At 41.3% G+C, this 26355-nt stretch overlaps 2 protein-coding genes across 3 annotated transcripts in view; both read left to right on the top strand.

Annotated features, from left to right (window-relative positions):
- The window catches only part of LTA4H (leukotriene A4 hydrolase), a 34068-nt gene extending 23915 nt beyond the window's left edge, over window positions 1–10153 (top strand). The window contains exons 16-19 of one of the 2 annotated variants that reach the window (XM_037846441.1): window positions 2377–2472; window positions 4536–4618; window positions 5289–5393; window positions 9813–10153. In XM_037846441.1, coding sequence (XP_037702369.1) covers window positions 2377–2472; window positions 4536–4618; window positions 5289–5393; window positions 9813–9930 — 402 coding nt within the window. In that variant the 3' untranslated portion in view covers window positions 9931–10153. The remainder of the gene's footprint in view (window positions 1–2376; window positions 2473–4535; window positions 4619–5288; window positions 5394–9812) is intronic. The other variant, XM_037846442.1, reaches the window with a different exon arrangement.
- A 3843-nt stretch (window positions 10154–13996) lies between these two features.
- Window positions 13997–26355, top strand: part of HAL (histidine ammonia-lyase) — a 33718-nt gene continuing 21359 nt past the window's right edge. Inside the window, exons 1-10 of the mRNA XM_037846440.1 lie at window positions 13997–14423; window positions 15046–15106; window positions 15214–15241; window positions 15603–15677; window positions 15764–15836; window positions 15925–15991; window positions 16351–16388; window positions 17068–17193; window positions 19263–19402; window positions 20756–20803. Coding sequence (XP_037702368.1) covers window positions 14177–14423; window positions 15046–15106; window positions 15214–15241; window positions 15603–15677; window positions 15764–15836; window positions 15925–15991; window positions 16351–16388; window positions 17068–17193; window positions 19263–19402; window positions 20756–20803 — 903 coding nt within the window. The 5' untranslated portion in view covers window positions 13997–14176. The remainder of the gene's footprint in view (window positions 14424–15045; window positions 15107–15213; window positions 15242–15602; window positions 15678–15763; window positions 15837–15924; window positions 15992–16350; window positions 16389–17067; window positions 17194–19262; window positions 19403–20755; window positions 20804–26355) is intronic.

The following is a 26355-nucleotide window of genomic DNA, read 5'->3' on the forward strand; positions in this document are numbered from 1 at the left end:
ATTAGTTCTGATTTTCCTTTTCAATTCTTAAAATAACCGTGCAAAAATATTTGCATCTTATCTTTCTTCTTTTCCTCATTATTCATAAGATATTACTTCAAATATAGCAATTATACAGACCAGGTAATTCTAAAATGATCTTGAGCAACCTCTAATGCCAACTGTTAGTAATGAGAATTCAGGCATTTTCATTCTGTCAATAGCTTTGTTCACTTCTATGAAACTCCCTAAATAAAGGAGCTTCTTTATGTACATACCAAAACATAATCCTTTAGAGAAATCAGAGTATGTATCCTGGATAATTATTAAGTGGAAAAAAAAAACAGAAAATTTAGGAATAATCCTATTATCCATAGCAAATTTAGGTGTTGCTTATTGAAACTTGTCTCTAAAGTTTATTTAACCAATACTTTTAGCATCCATTTACAGAAAGGTACAAAGATGGACTTGCCTTGGAAGTGCCTATAGTTTTATTAGAGAAATTAGACTTATATATAAATAATTTAGTGCTAAGCAGCAAATGATGAGCAGCATGAGGAAGATACAGATGAAGTAATAAGAGGTCAGCAGAAGAAACCATTATTTCAAACCAGAGGTGGGTGGGGGGATTGGAATTGGCTGCAGCATAAAGGAGGGCTTCTTATAGGAGAGGGTATTTCAGCCAGGTTTTAATATGGTTTGCCAATCTGGAGGATTTTAAATGGTATCTCATTTTCATTTTAATTTTTATTTCTCTGATTACTAATATGGTCATTTGCGTTTCCTTTTCTGTGAATTGCCTATTCATATTATGTGCTCATTTTTCTATTGATTTATCTTTTTCTTAGAGATTCTTAAGAATTCTTTATATATTCTGAAACTAATCTTTTGTCAAATGTGTCATTCAGGATAGGCTAGGTTTTGCTGTGATAATTTAAATGGCCTCCAAATAGGGCTTATTGTCCATGCCACATGGCCTTCAGTCTCCTTTGGCTCTGCTCCGTGTCATCTTCATTCCAGAATATTGGCTGATAGAGAAGATTCTATCTGGGACATTGCCAGTCTCCTGGCAGAAAATAAAGAAAGTATAGCATACTAAGTTCAGAAGTGGCACTTACCACTTCCACTCTCATTTCATTGGCTATCGCAAGTCTCATGCCATGCCTGACCTCAGAAAGGTGGGCAATGCATGTCCCTCCTGAAAATGGTACTGAATGTGAGTGAACTGTTAGACAGTGCCTTGACTTTTCACCTCTTAAATGGTATCTTTGAACAACAATAGTTTGATTTGAATGTATTTGAGTTATCAGTCTTGTCCATAATGATTTGTATTCTCTGTGTCTTATTTAAGAAATTCTTCCCTACCTTAAGCAAACAAAAAATTTCATATTATCAAACAGAAGTTGTATTGTTTTCCATTGCACATGAAATCTGTGTTTGTGTGTGGTGAGAAATAGGACTCCTATTTAACTTTTTATATATGGATGACCACTGGAAGTAATCCTGGCACAACTTATTAAATGGTCTTTCTTTTCCCCACAACTGCAGCTTCAACTCTGCTGTAAATCAAGTGCCTATACACATGTGTGACTGTGTGTGTGTGTGTATGTGTGTGTGTGTGTGTGTGTGTGTGTGTTTCTGGGTTCTCTTCTACATTCAATTGTTCTATCTGTCTATCCTAGTACTAATACCACATAGTTCACTTTTTTCCTTCTGGCTGCTTTTCAGATTTTTCTCTTTATCATGCTCTTCAGGATTTCTATTAGGGTGTGCCTTAGTGTGATTTTAAAGTTCTTATTTTAGTAAGCTTTATTTAGTATTCTATTCCTTAATACTAGCCTCAAAGATTTTTGGCACTGAATCCTAATTATACAAGTATAGAGCCACTTTTCTATTTCTTAGATGACTGTCAAGATTAAGTGTGAAAATAGAATGGGAATGGACGAAAACATCAGTTTGTGGCTTTATCATTTGATTTTTGTGATATTAAAAAGAATATGCCATTTCTTTACCAAATTTTGATCCTTTACCCTCTTTTTTTGATTGACCTATAAATTAGTTGAAATGTGTTTTATAATGTTTCTTTACTCTGGAAATCTATATATCTTGAATGGTACAAAGAGAGACAAAGGTTTCTTTTACTCTTACTATTAAAATAGTCTAACTCTTCTTAAGTAATATAGATTTTAGAAGTCATATTAGCTTTCTACGTTACAGTGATTTGATATCAGGATTATTTAAGTAGCTAATGATTAAATTTATTTTTGTAATCTTGTGCACACAGCCATGTATTTCTATATTTTTGTTAATTTTTACTTAGTACTTTTGTGTCAGATGAGCTAGAAAATGTTACTAAATTGTTCAAGAATGGAAATAAACAAGTAACATTTATTTTAGGCCAAAGAAGATGATTTTAACTCATTCAGTTCAGCAGACCTGAAAGATCTCTCTTCTCATCAGTTGAATGAGTTTCTATCACAGATGCTCCAGAAAGTAAGTATTAATTCAGAACATCAGAAATTAAAATGGGCATAAAGCCACAGCATTCACATTGAGCCCAACTTGAACAACAAAGTAATTTGAAAACTAATGGAGAAAAATAATTTCTAAAATTCACCTATTTATTTTTTTAAAAATTGTTGAATGCCTAATATGATTAATATTGTTCTGGATAGAAAGATATGTAAGACCTTGTCTTCAAGATGCTTACAATCTAAGTAGGAAAGGAAAAGACATGCCAAATTTAGTAATAAAAGGAGGTATATTTTAGGTATCATTTGAAAAAAGTTAATTAGTGAAGAAGGAATCCCTTTCAACTGGCATAATCAAGGAAGGAGTTTTGGAGGAATGGGATGATGATTTGAGTAGAGCATTGTTGGCAGGAGGTAGAAATTTAAGCTGTAAGGAGCAGGACATGAAGGAATTTGCCCAGGGTTGCAGGAGTAAGTAGTAGAGCAAGGGAAAGAAGTTAGTGGAAGATAACGTAGAGAGGCTGGTAGGGATCAGATATAATGGGTCTTGGATGCCAAGCTGAGAAGTCTTGATTGTGGGAAAGAATTTAAATGTTTTAACAGGAGAGTAATTGGGTGAAATGGCACATTATGACAAATAATCTGCTAGTGACCAGAAGGCCGGCTGGTGGGGAAGTTAGTTTGGAGACTTGCAGCAGTACAGGATATAAGGCAGTGAGCTGGTGGCAGTGGAAAGAACGGGATGGATGGGAGAGAGATTACACAGGATGAGAGTGTAGGTTTTTGTGACTGATTGAATTTGGGGGTTAATCGGAAAGAATTCAAATAGATTTTAAGATTCCAAACCCTGGTAATTGAAAGACTATGCAAAGCTGCAAGGAAATGCTGCCTTTTGAGAGGGAGATAATGACTGCATCTTTAAGTATGACCTTAAAGGGAACTCGTGAGTATCAGTACCTTGAGAGGGATGGAGAAGATTCGGAACAGAATTTCCAATGGCAGTGATACAAAATGAGGAATAGGATTTTAAGGCAACAGGGCCCAAAGTAAGAGAGAATAAATTTTTAGTCAATTGGGGCATCAATGTTTCACAAATTTTGGTAGCACTGCTCTGTGGCCTAGGAGCAGGAAATGAGAAAAATGAAGGGGATGACTTGGGAACAGGCACAGTGAGGGAGCCTATGAGGTGCCCTTAAATGGCTGACTACCAGGGTGGACTTGGAGTTGAGCGTTCCGTAAGGGGACTGATCCACTAAATAACGCGGGAAGGGTGAGCAGTTAATGAGAACACAGATGGTTAGTGAGCGTTGGTGAGAACGTTGTGAGGGAGAGAAGCCATGGCTGGGGCCAAGAGTTAACTTCTTACCTAGAGGCCCCTCCGCCTGTACTCCACGGGCACCTCAGGCTCTCCTAATCCCAAAACTCATCTTCTTCCTTGCCTTCCCTCCTCCAAACTTGTCCTCCCCTTCAGCAAGTGTTAAGATGGGGATAGGAGGTTTCTTAACTCCCTGAAATTGTATAGATAGAAGTTTGTGTTTATGTGGCAAATGCATATTTTTCCTAAGGGAAAGGGTCTATATTGTTTGTATTACTCATCAGGTTCTTAAGGTCTGTAATACAAGAACTGCTGTTTCATAGGAAGTAATTTGAAGGGGATTTCAAGGGAAATGTGCAAAGATAAAGGTGGGGGGAATCAATGATGAAAAAATTAAGAAACTGTGCTTTAATCTGGAGAATGGAAATAAATTTAAACTACATATGGTGTAAGGAAGAACCCTCTGGAAAGGGTCTAAAAGCTAATACCGAAAAGTCTGAGGGGAGTAATAAACATAGTATACTCATTTAATTCTCTTAAGTACCTCATGAATTAAATCTCCCTTTGCTCCTAGCAGAACATCCTTATCTAGAATAAGCTGGCACAAAATTTACTTTAGTGTGCATTTGTTTCTTTTATTTTTATATAATTTATTTCCATATTATAAAATATATAGGATTTTAATCTGGCTAAGAATTTCTCTCCAGCTCCTTTCTTCCAAGGAATCCTGTTGAAATGATACGTTATATATTTCTTTATTTTGCTCTTAGGCACCTCTTCCATTGGGGCACATAAAGCGAATGCAAGAGGTGTACAACTTCAATGCCATTAACAATTCTGAAATACGATTCAGGTACATCATTTTAACTTGTCTCTATGGAAGAAAGTAGAAAACTAGTTTAAAAGGTGAAAAGGGAAAGCAGAGTGTGAGACATAAATGAGTCTTGAGAAATCCTTGTCAAATTTACTGCATCTATATAAATGATTCTAGTGGTATATAAGGAATAGTCGCAAGATCTGTAAGAATATACTATTACTCTTTTTGTTAGCGTTTGTTCTAAACTTCTCTTGCCTTAAAAATATTAGAATTGCAAATTCAGTGGTAAATAGGCTTTCTTCCACAACTACCCAAATCGACTCTGAAATCAGAATAGATAGATAACTTTGATTCTGTTATATGTTAATCTTTCTTAATTCAAACAGGTAGTATGGGGCTTAAACCAGTTTTAATTCTTCCAGAAGTTCCATTTGTAAGGTACATAAGCACTTCCATAATCCAAACCTTTTAAAATTTATTTTCTTTTTCAAGAACAAACTCCTTCCTTCTCTTCTCTAATTATAAAATTGTAGATATATATAAGGAGTTGAGACTCTCAAAATAAAGATACAACATAAAGTGGTATAAAATATAACTATTACGGGATTGTTCATAATTACACAAATAATTTTCAGATATATCTAAGTCATAGCCTCGACTTTCTCCTCACACCCTACCCCATCCCCCCTAAAAATCTTCCTTTCAGATGGTTACGGCTCTGCATTCAATCGAAGTGGGAGGAAGCAGTTCCTTTGGCTCTAAAAATGGCAACTGAACAAGGAAGAATGAAGTTTACAAGACCTTTATTCAAGTAAGAACCAAATCGATTTCTATGCTATGAATAACATGTAAGGAATGAGGAAGATTTTGTATTCTTGTTAAACTATAGTTTTTATGTTTTTTAAAGCTTATAGTTATAGAATAGGAATGAACATTTCTAAATATTTAAAATTTGAGATAATTTCATTAGCTTCTTTAGAAGCATTACATAAAAAGTTAGTAAGGCATGAATGCTATTAGGGAATTCTAGACTTTCCAAGTGAGTTCCAAAGATTAGTGAGGACTAGAAAGAAGACTGGTCTGCCCAGTGGGTCCGAATATCTGTCTAAATTAGCACTGTGACAGAACATTCTGGGATGTGGAAATTCTGCTGTCCAGGAGGGTAGTCCCAGACCACATGTGCTATTGAGCACTTGAAATGTGACCATTATGACTAGGGAAATGAATTTCTAATTTGATTTAATTTTACATAATTTAAATTTAAATAGCTGCATGTGGCTAGTGGCTACCCTCCTAGACAGCACAGATCTAAAAGTACCTCAGTTTTAATCTCACACTGTAGATTTGTGGTTTTGTTTTCTTTACCTTTAGTCCCGCATACCCTCCAGAGCTACAGGTGGGGGTTATTGGTATTGTGCCTCGGGTGCAGTGATGAATTCTGAATGAACAGTCCATCCTCCCAGTTAAGCCAGTTAAGGCCGTCCTTCTGCGCCAGGTTTCGTTCCCTTGCCTGCCACTCGGTACCACGCTCCAGCAAGCCTCCCCTTCCCTCTTATTCTGAAATCAGTGCTTTTTCTTTCTCTACTGTATTATTTCCATGAAGATGTCAATCAGTCACTTTACACATGATACATCTTGACCCCATATCCCTCCCCAGTTACTACCTTAATTTTCTCCTTCTGTGTCACAGCTCCTCCAAAGTATCATCTCTTTTCACTAGGTCCAATTCCTCTCCTCCATTCTCTATTGAATCCATTCCAGTCAGGTGTTAGTCCACACCACTCTACCAAAAATTACTCTTGTCAAGTCCCCAGTGCTCTTTAAGTTATGAAATCCAATCTACAATTTTTCATTGTCTTCGTACTTGAAAGCCTCCGTGAAATACTCCTTTCCCTTGGCTTACAGGACACTGACTCGCCTGGTTTCCTCCTAGCTCGGTAGCTGCTGCTTCTCAGCCTCCCTGACGCAGGGCTCAGTCTGTGGAGCTCTTTCTTAAACTCTTTGCACCCAATCCCTTGATTTTATCCCAAGTCACCACTTGAAATACCATCTGTTTGCTGAGGGCTCCCAAATTATAGCTCCAGGCTGGAGCTCTCCCCAGAACCATGGACCAAAAGGTACATTCAAGGAGATGTTAATATGGACTGGGTATTAGATAATATTAAAAAACTACTATTGTGTTAAATGTGATAATGACATGGCAGTTATGGGAGTTTTTAACATATCAAAGTATTCACAGGTAAAATGACTTGAGATTTGTATTAAAATACTTTAAGAAAAAGAAAAGTGGGGGACTGATGAAATAAAATTGACAAAACCGTAATCATTGAAGCAAGCTGTTAATCCACAGAGGTTTGTTATGATATTCCCTCTACCTCTGTGTTTGTTTGAAAATTTCCCTGATACTTAATTTTTTTTCTTAGAAAACATAAGTATATATATCCAGACTCTGATGACTCCTCACCACCTCTACCCTGATCCAAGTCACTATCATTTCTTGCTTGTTTCTCTGCCCTTACCCACTTCGGTCTGTTCTCCCCACAGCAGCTGAAGCAATTCTGTTGGGTCACATCACTCTTCCACTCAGAACCCGCCCATGGCTCCATCTCCTCTGATGGAAAAGCTCAAGTCACCCCAGTGGCCTCAAACAGCCCCCCACCTCATTCCCTTACTCACTGCCCAGCCACTGGCCTTTCTCCAACCTCAGGGTCTCTGCATTTGCCCTTCCCTCTGCTTAGAATGTTCTGGATGTCCACAGGGTTTGCTCCCTTACCTTCTTCCAGAGAACTCTCTGACCACATTGTTTTGAATTACAGCATCCCCTTGTGCCCACCCGCACACGTACACTCCCTTACCCTTTTCCCTGCTTTGTATTCTCCATTGCACTTACCACCATCTAACATACTGTGTATTTTACTTTTTATTTCATTATTTTATTATTGGCCTCCACAAACTAGAATGTAGGATCCATGATGGAGGGAATTTTTAGTTTTGAAATCCTTTTTCCCCAGTACCTGGGACAGTGTTGGTCAATAAATATTTGTTGAATGAATGAATTCTTTAAAGCACTTAGCATTGTGCCCAGTACCTAGTAAATGCTCCATCAATGATAGCTATTTTGATTCAAATGCTTGTTAATCTTGTGAAGGATTTGGGATAATAAAGCTGAGCAGCTCTACCATTCTCTCTTAAGTCTTTTCATTTATTCAACAAAAATTGGAGTGCCTATTATGTGCCAAATAGGGCTAGGCACTGGTGAAAATGGAAATATATGGAAGACAGTCTTAAATATTGAGGAAGATTTTGAAAGCAGGTGGAAGACAGTTGTTGAGTAGATACAGATAAATAAGAGTCTGAAATTAAATGCAAAAGAAATGGACAGGTAAAGTAATACCTTTTTAAATCAAATATTGCTACGTAGTTTGACATATAATAAAGGAATGCTTGGTTAAAGGGGAAAAAGTTTATATCTTTGCAATAAGATATAACTTAAGAATATTTCAGTGAGTTCTCTTTTTTTAGCAAATTCTTTTTCTGCATCTATTGAAAAAATAATACTTTTTTCCTTAGTTTATTAAACTGATGAAATATGTGAATAATCTTTGGTGTGTGTACACAAAGTTATTACATGACACCACATCTTCCTGGTCACATACTTAAAATGTTTTATGATAAGAAATTTCAAACATATACACAGTGATCAGACTATTATAATGAACCCCCATGTACCCATCGCCCAGCTTCAACAATTATCAACTCATGGCTTTCCAGCTCATCCTGTTTTCAGTGAGTTCTTTTGACTGTGGATCTGGCAAGAATTCTGGAAAAAAAAAAAAAGAAGAAGAAAAAATACAGTCATGACATAAATACCCATGTTTGCTTTATTGCTTCACAAGTAAAATATTATTCAATTTGGCAAACCAGGTCATTTCCCACTTTTTTTGATGTGGTTACAAAATTAAATTTTAAGTATTTTATTTTATTTTTATTTATTTATTCATTTATTTTGAAATAAATTCAAAGTTATAGGAACAGTTGCAAAAACAATACTAACCCCATACACAGAATTCCATCATACCCTGACCCCCCCCTCCCCCAATAGCCCAATCCACCAACTTTAACCTGCTGTCACATCGCTATTTCTTTCCCTCCCTCCCTCCCTCCCTCCCTATCTATCATCCGTCATCTACTGCTCTGTCTTCTGAACATATGAGAGCTAGCTGCACACACCCTTGAACAAACACTGTAATTCACATATACACTTCCCATGAATAAGAACATTCTTTTATGCAATCCCATTAAATGCAGCTAAGAAGTACAAGAGATTCAACAATGATACAAAGCTTAAATTCTATATTTCCTTTTCCTTATGTCTCAACTGTGTCCCTTTGAGCCTCCTGTCCTCCATCCTCCAATCCCATCCAGGTTCATCCTTGGCATTCAATTGTCATCTGTTTAGACTGTCTTTTTTTTTTTTTTCAGTTGTGGAAACATATATACAGCCTAAATCTTCCCATTCCACCCCCTCCCTAGCCTTCCATTAGTGGGATTAATCACCTTTAGAATGTAATGCTCTTTCCCAAAATTTTAAGTATTTTAAAGAATATTTTATATACTTTCTATAAATAAAACCCATCTACCTCTAAAGTGAGTAAAGTATACTTTAAATAGGTTTCACACAAGAATATGCCTTTTGTGAGAAAAAAATAAATATTTCTTTCTTATGGTGTATAAATAGTGGCTTTATTAAAAGTGACTAATCATGCATTTTGCAAGGTGTGTTCTCTTTTTTTAATGTAATATAGTATTATTTCACTATGGTCAGTATTTTTACTCTCAATTTAATTATCTGAAGTTTTCTAAAATTCTTAGTATACTCTCATTTTTTTATTAAAAAAATTAACTTAAGGAAAGCAAGGCTTTAAAAAGACAGAGTCTTTGAGGTACACTCATACATGGCTGATTAGCCAGTAGGTGACAGGACAGCTGTTCTGTCCCTTCCATGGAACTCCCCATAGTCTGTCATCTACCAGCTGACCGGCCAGTCTCTGGCACAGGAGGAGGGCTCTAGGACCCTGCTGCAGAGTGATGGCCATCTGATTGGCTGGACCCCTGCTTTATGGGTGGTTAACTAATTTGGTTGTCACCCCTGCCTTCACCCATTAACTTAATCTGGGGTGTTGACTTATGATCTCTTTTCTCCTCTCCTCTTTTCTCTTCTCTTTTGCAGGGATCTTGCTGCCTTTGACAAATCTCGCAATCAGGCTATCCGTACCTACCAAGAGCACAAAGCGAGTATGCATCCCGTGACTGCAATGCTGGTGGGGAAGGATTTAAAAGTGGATTAAGGGCCTGCCTACTGCTGATTTGGGAAATTTCTCTTTTTAAAGTTTGTAATCATAAAAAAATATGAAACTTTGGCTCACATTATAATTAAAAATATCATGTTAGTTTGGGCTTTTTATTGTTCTATCAGTGATTTTGCTAAAATAAAGCTGAGCTATGCTTTTTTATATGGTATGTTCTTTGTAAAATGAATTTTAGTAAAGTATAATCTTTTATACATTTAAATGTTAAAATTAGCTTCGTATTTGTTTTCTCACAGTACGATCACAAAATATATCAGCATATTATTTACCTGATGTTTTGTTTAAGTTCTTTAATTTGAATTTGCTGCAAGCCAGAATTTCAACATAATTAGGTTTTTGCTTTTTAAATAACTTTAAACATGAACACTTGGTTGGATTTCCTCACCATCTGCCTGGTGGACACAGGATGAGCTCCCGTACCAAAATGTACAAACTAATGGGAGCACTTTGCTCCCATTTCTAGATCCCTCCTACTAACGCACTGGACACACGCTGTCTCCTGTCTGTCAGGGGTCGGACGACCACCTGAGCATCAGTGCTTCCCACCAGACCCTCAGGGATCCTCCTGATAGTCTGTCCAACCTGCCTTGTCTCCTCCTCAGTGTCCCACAGACATCACCCACATCCAGCATACAGCACATAGAAAGAAACATTGAAAAATGATACAATTTAAATGAAATTAAAGTAGAGCATAATGGCTAGAAATCCTCAATGATTATATTACAGAAGTTCCCACATTTCCTTAGTTCCTAGCCCTATTTAGTGTCTCAGTATTTTTTTAATAGAACCCCTTGGCCAAAAGAAATATTTAACTGTTCCATTTATTAAATAGTTAGGTTTATCCTTTCTTGTGGTGTCAAATAGCCTGGTTTCCTTCAAAAATCTAAAACACCCGACACCCCCTGTGAGTGCAACATAGTGCCCCCAGGCATCTTGGCACACAGTTCAGGACTCTCAGCTGGATTCGTTGGGAACTGGAGGTCCAAAAGGAAAGAGGAGGATTATTTTATGGATACAGGCGGAGGGAGGTTATCAGAACCATGGGCAGACCTGGGGCTGACACATAGGACTGCAGAGTTGTCATACTCCCATCTGTGCTTCTCTAAAACAAGCTGTATAGGGGGGCTACCATTCAGCTTTACTGTTGCAAATAGTTCTTACCATGTGGAGATACTATCTCAGTTCTGAATTCCCAGGGGAGAGCCTCTGGCCCAGCTTGGATCTGCCCCTGTCCAAAAGGAACGAAGTCTTAGAGTATAAACATGGGTGGTGGAATGTTATCATCAGATATCCGAAAAAGTGCTAAAACACTTTTGATACCTGGGGCAGGTATCAAAGGGACAAATTCCTTCTGTTCCTGCAATCCTAGGGCTTCTCTCACCCTAGCAGTTCTCTATTTTTGGACACTTGCCTACCCAGCAGTGTGATTCTGTTTCTCAGGGTTCTGATCTCACCTATCTTCCTTACCAGGAATACCAGGGAAGACTGTTCAGCTCAAATCCCTGGAATCTAATGACTTTCTAAAAGATTAGTCTTTAGCAACTCTGTGTACCTAAATAATACTTTAAAAGGCTTCCCCTGCCCTGGAAGCCTACCCAACATACTCTAAGCTACTGTCCTTTTTCAGTTATCACTGAAAGTGAATTGGGACAGGGGATGCTTGCAATAAGACAGTAGGGGGCGCTAACAACAAGCTTATCCTACTTTCAAATTTACCCAGGAGTGGCTCAACCGAGTAATTATTATTCAGTTCAACTAATAAGCATATGTTGAATGTCTTTGTGCCAGACTACATGTACACATACTGGCTGAACAAAGTAATTTCAATGTAATGCTAAAGAAGAGGTATGCTAAAGCAGCCTGGGGAAGAGTCACTTAACCCAACCTAAGGGTTTAGAAAATGCTTCCTGGAGAAGAGAAGGCCAACTGAGTCTTAAGGAATAAGAAATATCTAGCCAAGCAAAGAAAGTTCGAAAATGTGTTCCAGGTGGGGAAAGAGTAACAGGAACAAAGGTATAGACTCGTGGATTATTTGGGTCATGAATTTGGACAGAGCCAGTAGAGATTGTCTGTTCTACAAGGTCTAGGGCCTGAACTTGGGGGGGTAGGGGGTGGGGTAATTTCAATCACTGGAAGCTGGAATCAACTGGAATCTTCTTCACTCACTTATCTGATATCTGGACTGGAATGACTCAAGAGCTGGGCTCAGCTGGGAGTGTCAACTGGAACACCTAATGATTTGGGTTTTCACACAGCATGGAAGTAGCTGGAAGTCTGTATCCATCATCAGAGAGTAAGCCCCACGAAGGCAGAGAATATATCTTATTTCATCTCCAGCACCTAGTATAGTGCTCAGCACATAACAGGTGTTCAAGAAATATTTGTCAGATGAATGGAAGAAGGAAGAAAGTTGAAGTGGTTCATGTTTAAGTGCCTCAGTTTTCTCAGAGACGTAGGAGGTAACAATTAGAGGTGGATGTTGAGGAGGGTCTTGGGAAGAGAGGTGAAGTTTTAGAAACTCACTGAGTCAAGGACAGTGCCGTGATCTACACAATCACAGGACTTTATGTAGCAGAATCTTCTGCTGGGTGAACTGAGATGGCAATTGGTCACACCTGCTCCTGTGATGGTCCAGGGATCGGGTTTTACAATTATGGGGCAACCCCAGGTGAACAATTATGGGGACCTGATCCCCAGGGAAGTAAGTGAGGAAGCTGGTGGGAAGTAAAGGGGACAAGGGACTGACTAGAGGCCCAAAGGCTGAGATGACCAAGGTAAGGGGAAAGCTGGAAGAACAGATGGTCGTGATCAGAAGGTGTGGTGTTGGAATTTAATAAGACACTTGATCTGTATCAATTTCAAGAGACGATAGATTCCAGGGTGAGGCCAGGGTGTGGGTGACTGAAATGCCAGTTTCAGTATGTCTCAACAAGTTGTAGCTCTTTATTACTATGCATTCCCTGAAGTTTCCCTGAAGCTGCAGGAGACAGACTCTAGGTTAGGTGTGGGCATTTTCTGTGAACTGTCTCTTGATTCCCAAAACGTTTTAGTGGAAACAGACTTTTCAGCATTTTCCTGTTGCAATAATCAAATCTCTAGAAACTGGCTTACTACTAAAGTGCTGCCTAGTTAAAATAATGTCCATGTGTCTTTGCGATTCCTTTTTCTTGTATTTGGAGTTCATTAACACTGGTGGTAATGAACTGGGTGCAGGGAGCAGTAGTCTGTGTTGAAAAAGCTTAATTGGATTGGGGATATCCATTGGGGATGCCAAGATGAAAGACCATTTCTAAGTCACTTAATCCTCCCAACAGTCCTTTGAAATAGGCAGTGTTACCTCCGTTTTGCAGATGAGGAAACTGAGGCCAAAAGAAGTCAAAAATAAATTGTCCAATATTCACACAGCTATGAGAGAGCCAGGATTTGATCCCAGGTAGATACTGCAAATATTGCAGTAGGGTAGTCAGCCCTTTGCCTTTTATAAGGAAATGGATGCTCAGAACCAACTTGCCCAAGGCAAGGGGCTAATGAGTAACGGAGCTGGGAGTCCCACCTGTGGCTGCCCGAGCTGTAAACCTCCAAGCCTTGGTGGCTTGTGTCCAGACAGTGACCTGTCGTATGAAAATTATCTCGACCTCTGCAATCTTCCTTTTTGGAAGGAAAACCTTGCCAATATCAGGGAGTAGTTGCTCAGTAAATAAATGAATGGTGATTGCCACACTTCCTGGTGTCCCAGCTGGCCAGTGGTGTGGTTGTACAGTTGAGTAATTCCAGATAAAGACAGGAACATGGTGTTTATAAGTTGCCCACAATGAAAGAAAGCTCAGACAGAAGCCAGGGGAGAGGGACAAACCAGCGACCCTGACTAGAGGAGACTAGCATCAGGTGTCACCCAGAAGCTGGCATCCCAGCCTTCCCGAGACCCCAGGTCTTTCTGCCGGCAGAGCTGGATCCCATGTGGACAGACGGTTGCCCCCGTTCATCCCCCTCTCTCACCCTTAGCTCGGCTGCAAACACCAAAGCTGAGCAGTGGGGCTTTCAATAAATATTTGTCCAACGCGTAAATGAGTGAACAGGAAGGAAGGGGAGGGTTTTGAAAGTCCATCCTCGTCTGCCTCCTCCTGACCACACCCCAGCAGTCACTCCTGGATAAAACTCTCCCCTCCGTGCGACTGTCACAGTGGAGAAGGCGGCTCCTGTCGGGTCTAACTGGGCAGCGGGGGCCATGCCGCGCTACACGGTGCACGTGCGCGGGGAGTGGCTGGCGGTGCCCTGCCAGGACGCGCGGCTCACGGTGGGCTGGCTGGGCCGCGAGGCCGTGCGGCGCTACGTCAAGAACAAGCCCGACAATGGCGGCTTCGCCTCGGTGGAGGCCGTGCGCTTCCTCGTGCGCCGGTGCAAGGGCCTGGGCCTGCTGGACAACGGGGACGCGCTCGAGGTAGCCCTGGAGGACAACGAGTTCGTGGAAGTGGGTGAGTGGCCGGAGGGGAGGAGTGTGAATTGCTGGCACCAGGCCTTGCTTGGTCCTCACCTCCTGGGAGGGAGGTTGTATCGTTCTCCCCACTTCAGGGAAGATGACAAGAAGCAGCGGCACCTACTGAGTGCTAGCTTATCTGCCAGGCACCTTGAAGAGCTCACTGTGTATCTGAAGTTCTCATACAACGCTATGACAGACTCAGAGAGGAGGTGGCTTACTCCAAGTCAGGCAGCAAAGAGGAGATTTGAACCCAAGACTGTGGGTCTGAATCCCTTTGCTTTTACTGAATCTTTTGAAGGTTCTTCTCTTCTGCGAAACAACCTCACCAAATTAGAGGCCAGTAGAAGGAGTTCAAATTTAAAACAAAATAAAGCTGGGGGTGAGGGAGTTAGAAATTGAACTTTTATTTAACCCCATGTGTTTCTGCCTTAACACCCACACCCCTGCCTTTTACTCTTTTGAAACAACATGAAGACCACGTTAAAACATCTGAAATCATTTTAAAGCAGCCATTTCTATAGAGTTTGGACAACCAAGGTGCCCCTTTGTGGTTTAACAGTTCCAAGTGTGGCCCTACGTTGTGATCTGTGTCAGGGTCTCTTGAATTCTCGTTTCAGTTATAGAAGGGGATGCAATGTCTCCAGACTTCATTCCATCTCAACCTGAAGGGGTTTACCTGTATCCTTTTCTGCTGGTTCTTTGGTCTGCTCTGTGGGCTCCTCCTGCCAGACCACGGGACTGGGGCTTTTCCACAATACCCAGTATTTTCCTTTACCTGGCTTCAGTTACAGTAAATACCAGGAACCTGACAAGGTAAGTGTCAAACCACTTTTTTTTTGTTAAGACAACTTAGGTCTTTGCAGCTTTTTCTTAAGGAGGGAAGGGGGGGGGTTCAGCAAAACTAAGGAGTAAGACCATCATTTGAGACAGGGTTTTATTCAGCTTCAAGTTGGAGGGAAAGGGAGCTTGGGAGGGTTTTATGCTTTTGTGTTTCTAACTTTCCTCATTCAGCTTCATAAACAAGCAAGCTGCCTTTTTAATTAGCACATTAATGTTCCACAGCAGGGATGAAATTTCTGCAGTGTCAAAGATTGGTTCCCCTTGGGGCTTTCCTCCTCTCTTGTTAGAGCAACTGAGCTCTTTAAAGTCACAGAAATTGTCTTCTTCTGTGCAGTACATCGCCTTAGATGGGGACAGTCTGACCACAGAGGACCTGGTCAACCTGGGAAAGGGACACTACAAAATAAAGGTACAGGGGGAGGGAAAGCAAAGACGTCCTCTTTGGCCATTTTCACCAAACGTTAACATGCTCAGTTCTGACCAACGTTTTCCTAGCTCACTCCAACTGCTGAAAAGAAGGTGCAGAAATCCAGAGAAGTCATAGATAGCATTGTGAGAGAAAAAACGGGTATCCTTTTCTCTTTATGTTATAAAATTGCTTTTATAGACTTAAAAATGCTTGCATCTAATTTTACAATGTCTGCTTTTTATTCTAGTTGTTTATGGCATCACTACAGGTTTTGGGAAGTTTGCCAGAACTTTAATTCCTTTTGATAAGCTAGAGTAAGTTTGATTCTCCACCCTCCATCCTCACTCACTCTCTCATCTTTGAGATTTCTTTTTCAACCAGGGCAATGATAACATTAACAATAATAATAACATTTGGATTTTGGTTAAGGTGCATCTCATTCAGCCTTCACAGATCTGCCGTTGGGGTTTTGCCGTGTTTCTCAGATGAAGCTTAGATTTACTTGCACACGATTTAATATTGAAAACACAGGCTTACTAGTTTCTTCCACTGTATCACACTGCTTCATTCTGTCCTCCCAAGGACAACTATTCTTCCCTTATTTTTTCCCCAATTGAGCAAAAATTTGTACTGCGAAGTGTCTAAAAGGGTTTTCCCCCCCTTTCTCTTCCAGGGAGCTCCAGGTCAACTTAGTACGTTCACATTCTTCAGGTACTTCATTCAAAATGCTGGGGTGTCTCTGGGTGCCAAATGCTAACCTAGATCTTTTTTGATTAGAAGAATAAACCACAGCACAGTGGGATTCATACTATAGCAGCTGCAAGAAAGGGGCTAGTGAATTTCAAAGAATAGCTGCCAGATTCTGCTGTGGGGGTGGAAGGGAAGCAGAAAGCACCAGACAAGACCACCTTTTAGCAGAATCGCAGAAGAAGGAATGGAGGGAAGGTGTTGGAACGTGGGTAGAGTGATGCTGAGAGAACGGTGCATTCAGGGAATGAAATTCATGGCTGGAAGCCAGTGAATGAGTTGGGAGGGTAGGTGAGATGCGAAAGTTGGCCAAGAAGCAGCTCCCATCAAATTGTGAAGGAGCTTGTGTTAGGGAGTCCAGACTTTATTCTAAAGGTGTTTGAGATGATGTGGGTTCATTGAAGTATATCAGGAAGGAGAACTGAAAAGGCAAAACTGGGATTTTACAGTTGACTTGAAGATGAGCCCTTGAGAAGTGAGACAGTCAGGGGGAAAAATAGTACAACTATCTGAGTCAAGAGGAGAAAGGGGATAGGAGAATGGACTGAAATGGAGAAGGAGAAAGATTTCAGAGGATGAGGTGGCCTTGAGGTAGAAGGGGGTTTGGTTTCCTTGGGGGAAAAAAGTCAACCCTCTTTTATAGGTGTTGGGAAACCACTAATTCCTGAGAGATGTCGGATGCTCTTGGCTTTAAGGATCAATGTCTTAGCCAAAGGATACAGCGGCATTTCCCTGGAGACCCTCAAACAAGTTATCGAAGTATTTAATGGTAATGCAATGGATACCCAGATTGACTCGACATTCAGGCTGGCCGTGTACCCCTTGGTAGAGGTCCACTTGTCTGAGACAAGAAAACGAAAGTAATTAGGATGAATGGAAATGGACTCAGAAAGAAGGAGGATAACTAGAAATGGGGGCAAGGGGAGGTGGCATGTGAGATGGGCAAGCTTTCTCTCATGTACTTGAACCCATTCTGCATCACCCTTCACTTAGCATTTGGCATCTTTAAACTCAGAGCAGGCCCCTTAAGTCTGGCCTTTGGGCTGGAGAGAATCTTTGATCCAGTGGTGCCTGAATGTGGTTAGAGAAGTTGCATTAAAATATCTGGGGCATGTAATGGTTTTTGGATATCCATTCCAGAGTTCTGGTTGGTGCCTGGGAATCTATAATTCTAATGCTTTCCAGGGAGATGAAATAGCCAGGCTTGAACAACTGAATCCCAACTTCTTGCAAAAGTAGAACAGAAATCAAAGAAGTTAATGATTTACTTATGACCACGAAGCCATATAATGGCAGGTTGAGATACAGCACAACTCTTTGGGGCTTTCTTATTAGGATAGGAAAATTCTGATGTGGAGGTAAGATGTGAAATTCTTGGGAGGCCATTGTCCCTCCTCACAGACTAGGATAAAACTTCTAGGTCCACAGAGGCTCAGGGACCCTTTGAGGGGAAGGAGAGAGAGGAGAAGCAAGGTTTGGTGGTCAGAAAGAGCCAAATACATGCTTAGAGTTCCCATGCTATGAATACAAATGACCCGTAAATGTAAATTATCAATCATGAGTAATAATTTGAATGAACAATCTATAGTACTTGGGGCTGTGCTAAACAGACCTGTGGTGATTCCAACACCTATTTCTACTCCCATCTGGTCTGTCCTACTCTAAGCCTTAAATCCCAGATCATGCAACTTCGACTTGAACTCACCTGTGCTTTATGTGTGACTCTTAGGCACCTCTAGGTCCCCAGAGCTCTGAGAATTTCCCACACCGATCTATGATCTGGAAGCTGGCCTGTGAATGGCACTGCCTTATCCTACTGACGTTATTTAACAGGTGGAAGAAATACTGATATCAGGAGTCTGATTAGACTTTTAGAAAAATGAAGGCTTTATTTTAATAACTTATTGAGAATTCATTACAAAGTAGAACATGTTCCTTCATAAGCAGTAGTGGGGTGGCAGATTGAGTGTTTGGAAAACTGGCAGAAAAGAAGAGACCAAGTTACTATGACTTCACCTTCCCAGATAACTCTGTTAACACTTTAGGGTACATATCCCTCTAGAACATTTTATACTACCTTCCTAAAATATTACTTTTTGCTTTATAGTATAAACATGCCCATGTTTCCCAACATTCTTCAATAGTTTTAGAAAAAATGGCTATACACTATTTAGTCACATGAATGTACCTTAATTCCATATTAGATAAATTCTAACTTTTTGTTTGCATAAACAAGTCCATAATGAACAGCTGGTTCCAGATCACATCTTTAAGGTACATTGCCAGAATTTTTGCAAATAGAATTGTTAGGTCAAATTAGAGCACGCAAATTTTGAAAGCTTTATTATAAGCAGTTCTTTCCTCCTTCCTTCCCTCCTCCCTTCCTCCCTCCCTCCCTCCCTTCCCTCCCTTTCTTTTCTTCTTTTCCCTCCCCTTCTCCTCCCCTCCCTTCCCTTTCTCTCTCTCGTCCCTCTTCCTCCCTTCCTGCCATTCTTTCCTTTCCTTCCCCTCCCTTCCCCTCTTCTCTTCCTTTCTCTCTCCCATTCTTCTTCTCTCCCTCCCTCTCTTCCTGCCTCCCTTTCTACTCTTTCTTTCCCCTCCCTCTTTGCCCCTTCCCCTTCCTTCCTTCCTTCCTTCCTTCCTTCCTTCCTTCCTTCCTTTGCAGCTCAGCCAGGGTCCTCAAATATTAGTTGTGCTTGGGAAATTGTCTCTCCTCAGGTCTTTATGCTATAAGACTATACTAGATGGCATATGAGGGAAGGTGGTGAGGTCTCACGGGCAAGCAAAAGTAGCCAGAATGAAGTACTCATGAAATAATGGTGCCTACTTCTCTCCTAGCCTCCTGCTTGCCCTATGTTCCAGAGAAAGGAACCGTTGGTGCCAGCGGAGACCTTGCCCCACTTTCTCATCTTGCCCTTGGGCTAATTGGAGAAGGGAAGATGTGGTCTCCAAAGAGTGGCTGGGCTGATGCTAAATACGTAAGACTTTAATAACAGTTTCCACTGGAGGGATTCCCCTAGGTGGACACTGGGTGTGGTTGCCTGCTTTGTAACACTTAATCTCAACAGCTGCCTAATGAGGGACCACTTTCTAAACAGCAGATCCAAATAGGTCCTGGTTAAAACCTGTAATGTTTCCCCCTTGTTCTTACGATAAATCTTGTAGGATAAAGTCTAAACTTAAAGGGCCTTACAGTGTTCTTCTTTGTTTGGCATGTTATTCCCCATAATCCCTCCCCCCCAAGAGCCTACATTACAGAAACCAGAGGTTCCTTGTAACTGGAATGTGCTCTGTTCTAGGCAGGGGGCAGCACATAGACATTCTTCTCCTCCCCACCTGACTCACTCCTTTTCCTCCTTCTGAAAGGTCCCCTGAGAAGCTTTCCTCTCTGCTTCTCTGGGTCTTTTCCCTTCCCCTTTGCCTCTCCCCTTTTGCCCCTCCTTTGTGCTCTCATAGCATCTTATGTAACACCATTTTCCAACCCACCTTACCTACTCCTACCTCCTGGAGCACTTAAACTACCACTCTAATTGCCCCTTAGCTTGTCTGTCCCCATTTTTCCTACCTCCTACCCCAGCCCAAAGTTATGAGGACAGAGATTGCTTCTATCTTGGCTTTAATGCCCAGGACAGAATCTGTCATGTAACAGGTTCTCAAGTATATTTTATCAAATTGACATATTTAGTGGTGCAGGCTCTGTCTTTCTTTAATAACCCCCTTCCTATTTGGTAACTTATTAGTGCTTGTTTTTACTTCTTTTATTTCTGGAGAAGATTTTTCTGTGCACCCCCACCCCTACCCCCTCCCTAGAATTTGGTTCTCATCCATTAGGCCATTATCTACCTCTTACAGATGCTCATACATTTGCCACCTGCGTGAGGAGCCCCACTCAGGACTACCAGTGTCTAGATGAGTAGAAATGAGAGTGGAGAGCTTTTTAGGTCAAGCTCTGGAGGTAGGAGAGTGTGGGCAGGGGATGGGAGCCCAGCCTTGTCACAGCAGAGGGTGTGTGTCACGAAGCAGTAATCAAAAAGGTGAGTAACTAAGGTGGAACCTGAGCACAAAGAACCTGGAACCCAAAATTTTTAAGTTGATTCTGTAGGTGATAGAACTCCTGATTTGTTTGTAAGTACAAGAATTATTTGAAAGAAGTCTGCTTTCAGGATAAAGAAATAGAACCAGAGAACATGAACAGAGTCAATTTGTGTAGGTCTGATCTTTTATAAGATAGACCTCTGGGCTTAAAGATCTTTTATTTGGTTCCAGAGGAAATTAGAAATAGTCTGGTATTTCATTTGATACCCATTTTCATATTTTAAATCATTTTCCAGGTACTGAAAGCCCATGGATTGAAACCAGTTGTTTTGAAACCAAAAGAGGTAAGGAAATTAAAGGAAAATTTGTTCATATTAACAGATTTTTATTTTTTGCACTATTTTCCATTTTTAATGTCATTATCATTGATTCCATGCTTACATGTTTGTTGAAAGTTGATCACTGTGGAAAGGGGCCCCCTCCATAAGCATTTAAAAAGGTCTACATGCCGCAAATTCTTCGGGGTTCCTTTACGAACTTAAACATCAAATCAGGATCTGGGATTCTCTAACAAACTGGGACCAGAATTGTTCTGCGGTGTCTTGTCTACAATGGTGACAAGTTAAAGAAGAAATGTAGCATGATTAAGAGCTAAAGATTTTATGTGCAGACCATGCTTTGGAGCTACCATGGCTTCCTTGAGAATGGGGATAATTAACAGGCATTTTGTTTCCAGATTTATTGTCACGGCCCAAGAGGGCTTTTGTAGCTGAAGGACTAAAGAAAGCACCGGACACGTTTTGAGACATGAGTTTTTATTATGGGCCTTACCTACAGGGTGGGGAAGTCAAGTCATGTTGCCCTGAAATCAGGAGCTTCTCTGAATGGATTCAGGAGCTGCTCTGAATGGCGGCGAGTTCAGAGTACAACATGGAAATAGTCGGCACTTTGAGTAGTGGGGGCTGAATAAGCTGGTTATAAGGGCTCGACATTCCAGTGGGTATGAGAGCATAAGGTGGGGAGCGGGATCGTGCAGTGTAGGAAGAGATTGATTGTAATCTACAAGGAAGAGGGGAGGATTATAGATTATTTTGTAGATAACAGTATCTCAAGGAGTCTCATGGAGGAGGTAGTTTCGGGTATAGATTAGTTTTAGCACCTGGTATTACAAGGAGAATAGGTCAAACCTTAACTGTCCTAGGTCGAGCAAACTGCTGTGTACAGTCTTCAAGACACTTGGTGAATGCCTTGTGCCCGGGGTTCCCAATTCCACCCCCACGCAGCAATTTGCTTTGACCATAGGACAGACATTGCATCCATAATTCACAACAATACAGTGAACAGCAGAGTACAAGTAAACCAGTACATATGGACAATAATTCTATGAACAAGTGGCACCATGGCCAAGTTAAAGAATTAAACCATTTGGACAAAGGATCATCAGATACATGTTCAGTATTTTGTATATGATCTGGCATGTGATCAAGAGCTTGTGTTACATTTTGTGAGTTAGCAGGTACATATACACAAAGTTGAACATTAATTAGAGCTCAGGTACACCTGGGGCTAAAATAGCTAAAGAATAAAACCACCAGGCAGTCTGCTTTACTCTATATCTAGTTTGTTTTGTTTTTGTTTTTTACCATTTCCTAACTTTGTCCACAGAAATAAATTTCCCTTTCTAAAAATTTTCTGCAACTTTCTGTATCCATCTAGGTTTTTGTCCTACATTTTCTCTTTTCCATTCTGAAACAACCAGTCATTTAGGACAAAACTACTTTCCTTTTCCTTTTCATACAAAATATCCTTTATACCTCTTATACTTAAGTTACCAGAATAATTTTGGAAACTGTTTTCAAGCAGACATTCTACAGCATACAATTACCACTAAAATTAAAACTTGTTAGAATATTGCTAAATACTTACAACACTTTAGTTAATGCATTATTGAAACAGTAAAATATAATTTTTTAACAAGAATTAATAGCACATGTAGGAACAATATATAAGCTGCGTTTTCATTAGTGGGTAGAAGAGTTCCAGGTGAGGGGTTTTTTAAATGCCATATTCTCTCCCCCTGTGGGGAGCTCTTTGAGGTGGGATCTATAGTTAGTTTGGGATTGCAAAGTTACGCATACAGTTCCCTGGGGGATGGGGGTCCCAGATGGGAAATACAAATAACCTTTGGCATAATACCCCATGGGTTTAGGATTCTCAACCAGTGTGGCTGCATAGGCCAGAACCACAGCCAACTGACCTTATTTTCCCCAATTTCTAGTGTTTGTGGCACAGGCAAGAGCAAATTATTATCGCTGCCTCGGTGCAGCTTGAGGGCTGCTGGCCCCCTTTATTTGAATCCGTAAGGTCTGCATGGGCCCCGCGGTTACCATTTCCACAGGAGCAGGAGCCACTGCTTTGGGTCTGGAGTTAATGCTGGTACAGTCGTGGAGTCCATTGTTGTAAGGAGTTTCTATTACCCTTCAAGTGTTCCTTTGAAAGGCCATGCATTCTTTCAATTAACCCCACTGCTGTGGGACTATAGGACAAGTGAAACATCCAAAGGACATTATGTTCTGTAGCCCAGGCCTGGGTTAATTGCCCAGCGAAGGGGGTCCCCATCACTGTCCACATGTGCAGGGACCCCAGAAAAGGCACTTAATTTTTCTAAGCTACATTTGGTAGCTCATTAGTTGGCCTTGCCCACTGGGAAGGCCAGCAGCAGTCCTGTAGCTGTATCTACAGTGGTGAAGGTGTATTTTGCCCCTTTGGACAGAGGAAGGGGCCAATGGAGTCTACTTGCCACCAGGTGAGAGGAATCTGGTCTCCACCTATGGGTCCAAGTAGGTGAGGAAGCATTCTGGGCCGTAGCAGCAAGCAGGAGAGGCTAGCATCCTCTACTCTTTTTAACCCTTGTCAGGTGATAAGCAGCTGAAACTGCTACGCCAGCTTCCACAGGGTCTGATACCCTCAGTGCCTGGTTTTCCAATGCAGCCATTCAGTCGCCTCATGCATTGTTGGTGTTAGGTTGCGGAATTTCCCTGGGGAATCCGCTTCTGCATTACCTGGCAATGAGTTAACATTATGGGCAAAAATATGGAAAGCAGTTACCTTACATTTCTGGCAGGCCATCCAGATGTCTTCCCACGGTTCCTTCCCCCATAGGGGGTAGTTGACCACCATCCATTGCTCCTGCTTCCACGGCCTCGATATATGGCCCAATTATCTGGGCAGACAGTCAAGGTGTCTCCTGGCACATGGACAGTTACCATCCATACAGCCCGCAGCTCAGCCCACTGGCTGCTTTGCAAAGTTGCAGTCTCCCACCAGATGATGTCAGTACTTGGCTGGACAGTCACGGCCGTCTAGGTTACATGTTGCCCAAGTGCCAATCTGTCAGTATACCTTGCAGACTCAGGTATACTCCTTTGTCTGCCAATGGCAGGCATGGGAGGAGCCACCTCGGGAGGATCAATAGGAGGCAAGGCATGCTGCTCTTCCACATGGGAGACCAGTCCTAAAATTTCATGCATCCCTGCATTCACAGGGCTATTGTTAAAAATTTGGTATTGTGGGACATAGGCTTTCCATTTTGTCAGTTTGCTTAGCTGAGCACTCCCCGAAGGGGCTTATTTATAGTCTCCTGTATCCACCCCTGTATGGGTGTGGCCATCTGTAAGGTCACTGGGCACCTTTGAGTTAGTCCTTCCACTTGTAACAGAGAATTATAAGCTGCACACAATTGCTTTTCCAATGGGCTATATCTGAGTTCTATGCCCTTCCGAAGTTGGCACCAGAATCTAATAATTACACATTTAGCCTGTTGCCTTTGCCACAAACCCCACCCAAAGCCAGTATTGGCACTGGCCACATCAAATTCACAGGATATATCAGAATCCACTCCCTGATATGTTGCTTGTGCGATAGTTAGCTTAGTTTTTATACACACAGCCTGCCATGGGAAATCCCATTCCCATGCTTTTCCTTTTCTAGTTAGGGCGTACAAAGGTTTTAAAGTTTTTAAATAGAGTATAAACAGTTTCCAATAACCTAATAAACCAAGAAGAGCTATCAATTCTTTAGGAGTTAGCAGTGTAGGGTAACTTTGTATTCTAACAACAACTGAAGGAATAGCTTTAGTTTTACCCAACCAGACAATACCCAAGAACTTGATAGAATGTCCAGGCTCTTGTAATTTGCTTTGATTTATTGCCCATCCTTGACTTTCAAGGTGGGTCACCACTGTGCTAGCAGCGCTTCCTAGTTCTGGAAAAGAATTACTGGTTAGCATAATATCATCATTATAGAGCCTTTTCTTTAAATCTCGTGCTACTGATCCATGGCAGATGGTGGGACTATGGAGGTATCCTTGTGGAAGCACAGCAAATATCCATTGTTGGTTTTCCCATGTGAAGGTGGACACAGTCTGGCTGGAGGGATCTAAAGTACTAAAACAAGTTTTAATAAGGTTTAACACAAAGTGAAATTGGCTTAACTGAGTACTGATATCCTGCAACAAGGTAGCTATATTTGACACAGCTGCAAACAAAGAAGTTATTAAACTAAGTTCGATATAATTAATAGTCATTTGCCAGATACCATTAGTTTTTTTCATTGGCCAGACAGGGCTATTAAATGATCCTGGTAATTTATACTGATATATTGCCACAGTACATCTGCGGGAAGGCATCTTTTGTTGGACCAAAAGACGTGCATGCTTACTTTCCTCAGTTTTAATTTCCCAGCCAGACAGGGGCTCATTATCTTTCGATGAGTAATCAACAGGGTCCCACACTTTAGGGTCCCAGTCAGGGGAAGCTAGGGTATGCCTTACTTGCCCTTTGGGCAGCTTATGCCCTCTTACTCTAGTGTACTAGCGTGCCATTATTTCTAAACTTTTATCCAGACCACCTTTCAATTCTGCTTGGGTCAATTGCATAACCCTTTCTAACTTCAATTCTTCTTCTGAGCGGCAGACTGCCGCATCAACCATTAAGGCCTTTTCTGTAGCTGCACACACAGCCTCCAAGAACAGCCAGGTTACTGCTGCAGCAGCCTGGTGGCTTTCCTTTTTCTCATGAAGTCCTACTAGTCCTGCGGCCTGTTGCAGGAGGGCTGTTAGTCCAGCCAGGGACTCATACGCGTCTCCATACTCCCTTGACAGACCCCATTCATCTAGGAGGGTAGCTACCCCTCCCCACATAAGTGTCACAGGCCACCTCGGTATCCTGCCTGGGGTCTTCCCCTTTACCTTCCCCAAGTTCATGTCATCAGTGGCTGGGATTTCTTTCGTCTCCAGGCTGGCTCACCAATTGTCACGGCCCAAGAGGGCTTTTGTAGCTGAAGGACTAAAGAAAGCACTGGACACATTCTGAGACATGAGCCTTTATTATGGGGCTTACTACAGGGTGGGGAAATCAAGCCATGTTGCCCTGAAATCAGGAGCTTCTCTGAATGAATTCAGGAGCTGCTCTGAATGGCAGTGAGTTCGGAGCACAATGTGGAAATAGTCTGCACTTTGGGGGCTGATAAGTTGGTTATAAGGTCTCAACATTCCAACGGGTGTGAGAGCATAAGGTGGGGAGCAGGAGTTGTGCAATGTAGGGAGGGATTGATTGTAATTAACAGGGAAGAGGGGAGGATTATAGATTATTTTGTAGACAACAGTGTCTCAGGGAGTCTCAGGGAGGAGGTAGTTTTGAATATAGGTTACATTTAGCACTTGATATTACAAGGAGAATAGGTCAAACCTTAACTGTCCTAGATCAAGCAGACTGCTATGTACAGTCTTCAAGACACTTAGGGGCCCAGGGCTCCCTATTTATTCTAAAGTTTTCTCATCTGATGGTACTTAATCTCAAGTGCTTGAGTGAACAATTTTGCTGTTCACTTTAGAAAA

Source organism: Choloepus didactylus, chromosome 8, assembly GCF_015220235.1.
Source record: "Choloepus didactylus isolate mChoDid1 chromosome 8, mChoDid1.pri, whole genome shotgun sequence".
Classification (NCBI taxonomy): domain Eukaryota; kingdom Metazoa; phylum Chordata; class Mammalia; order Pilosa; family Megalonychidae; genus Choloepus; species Choloepus didactylus.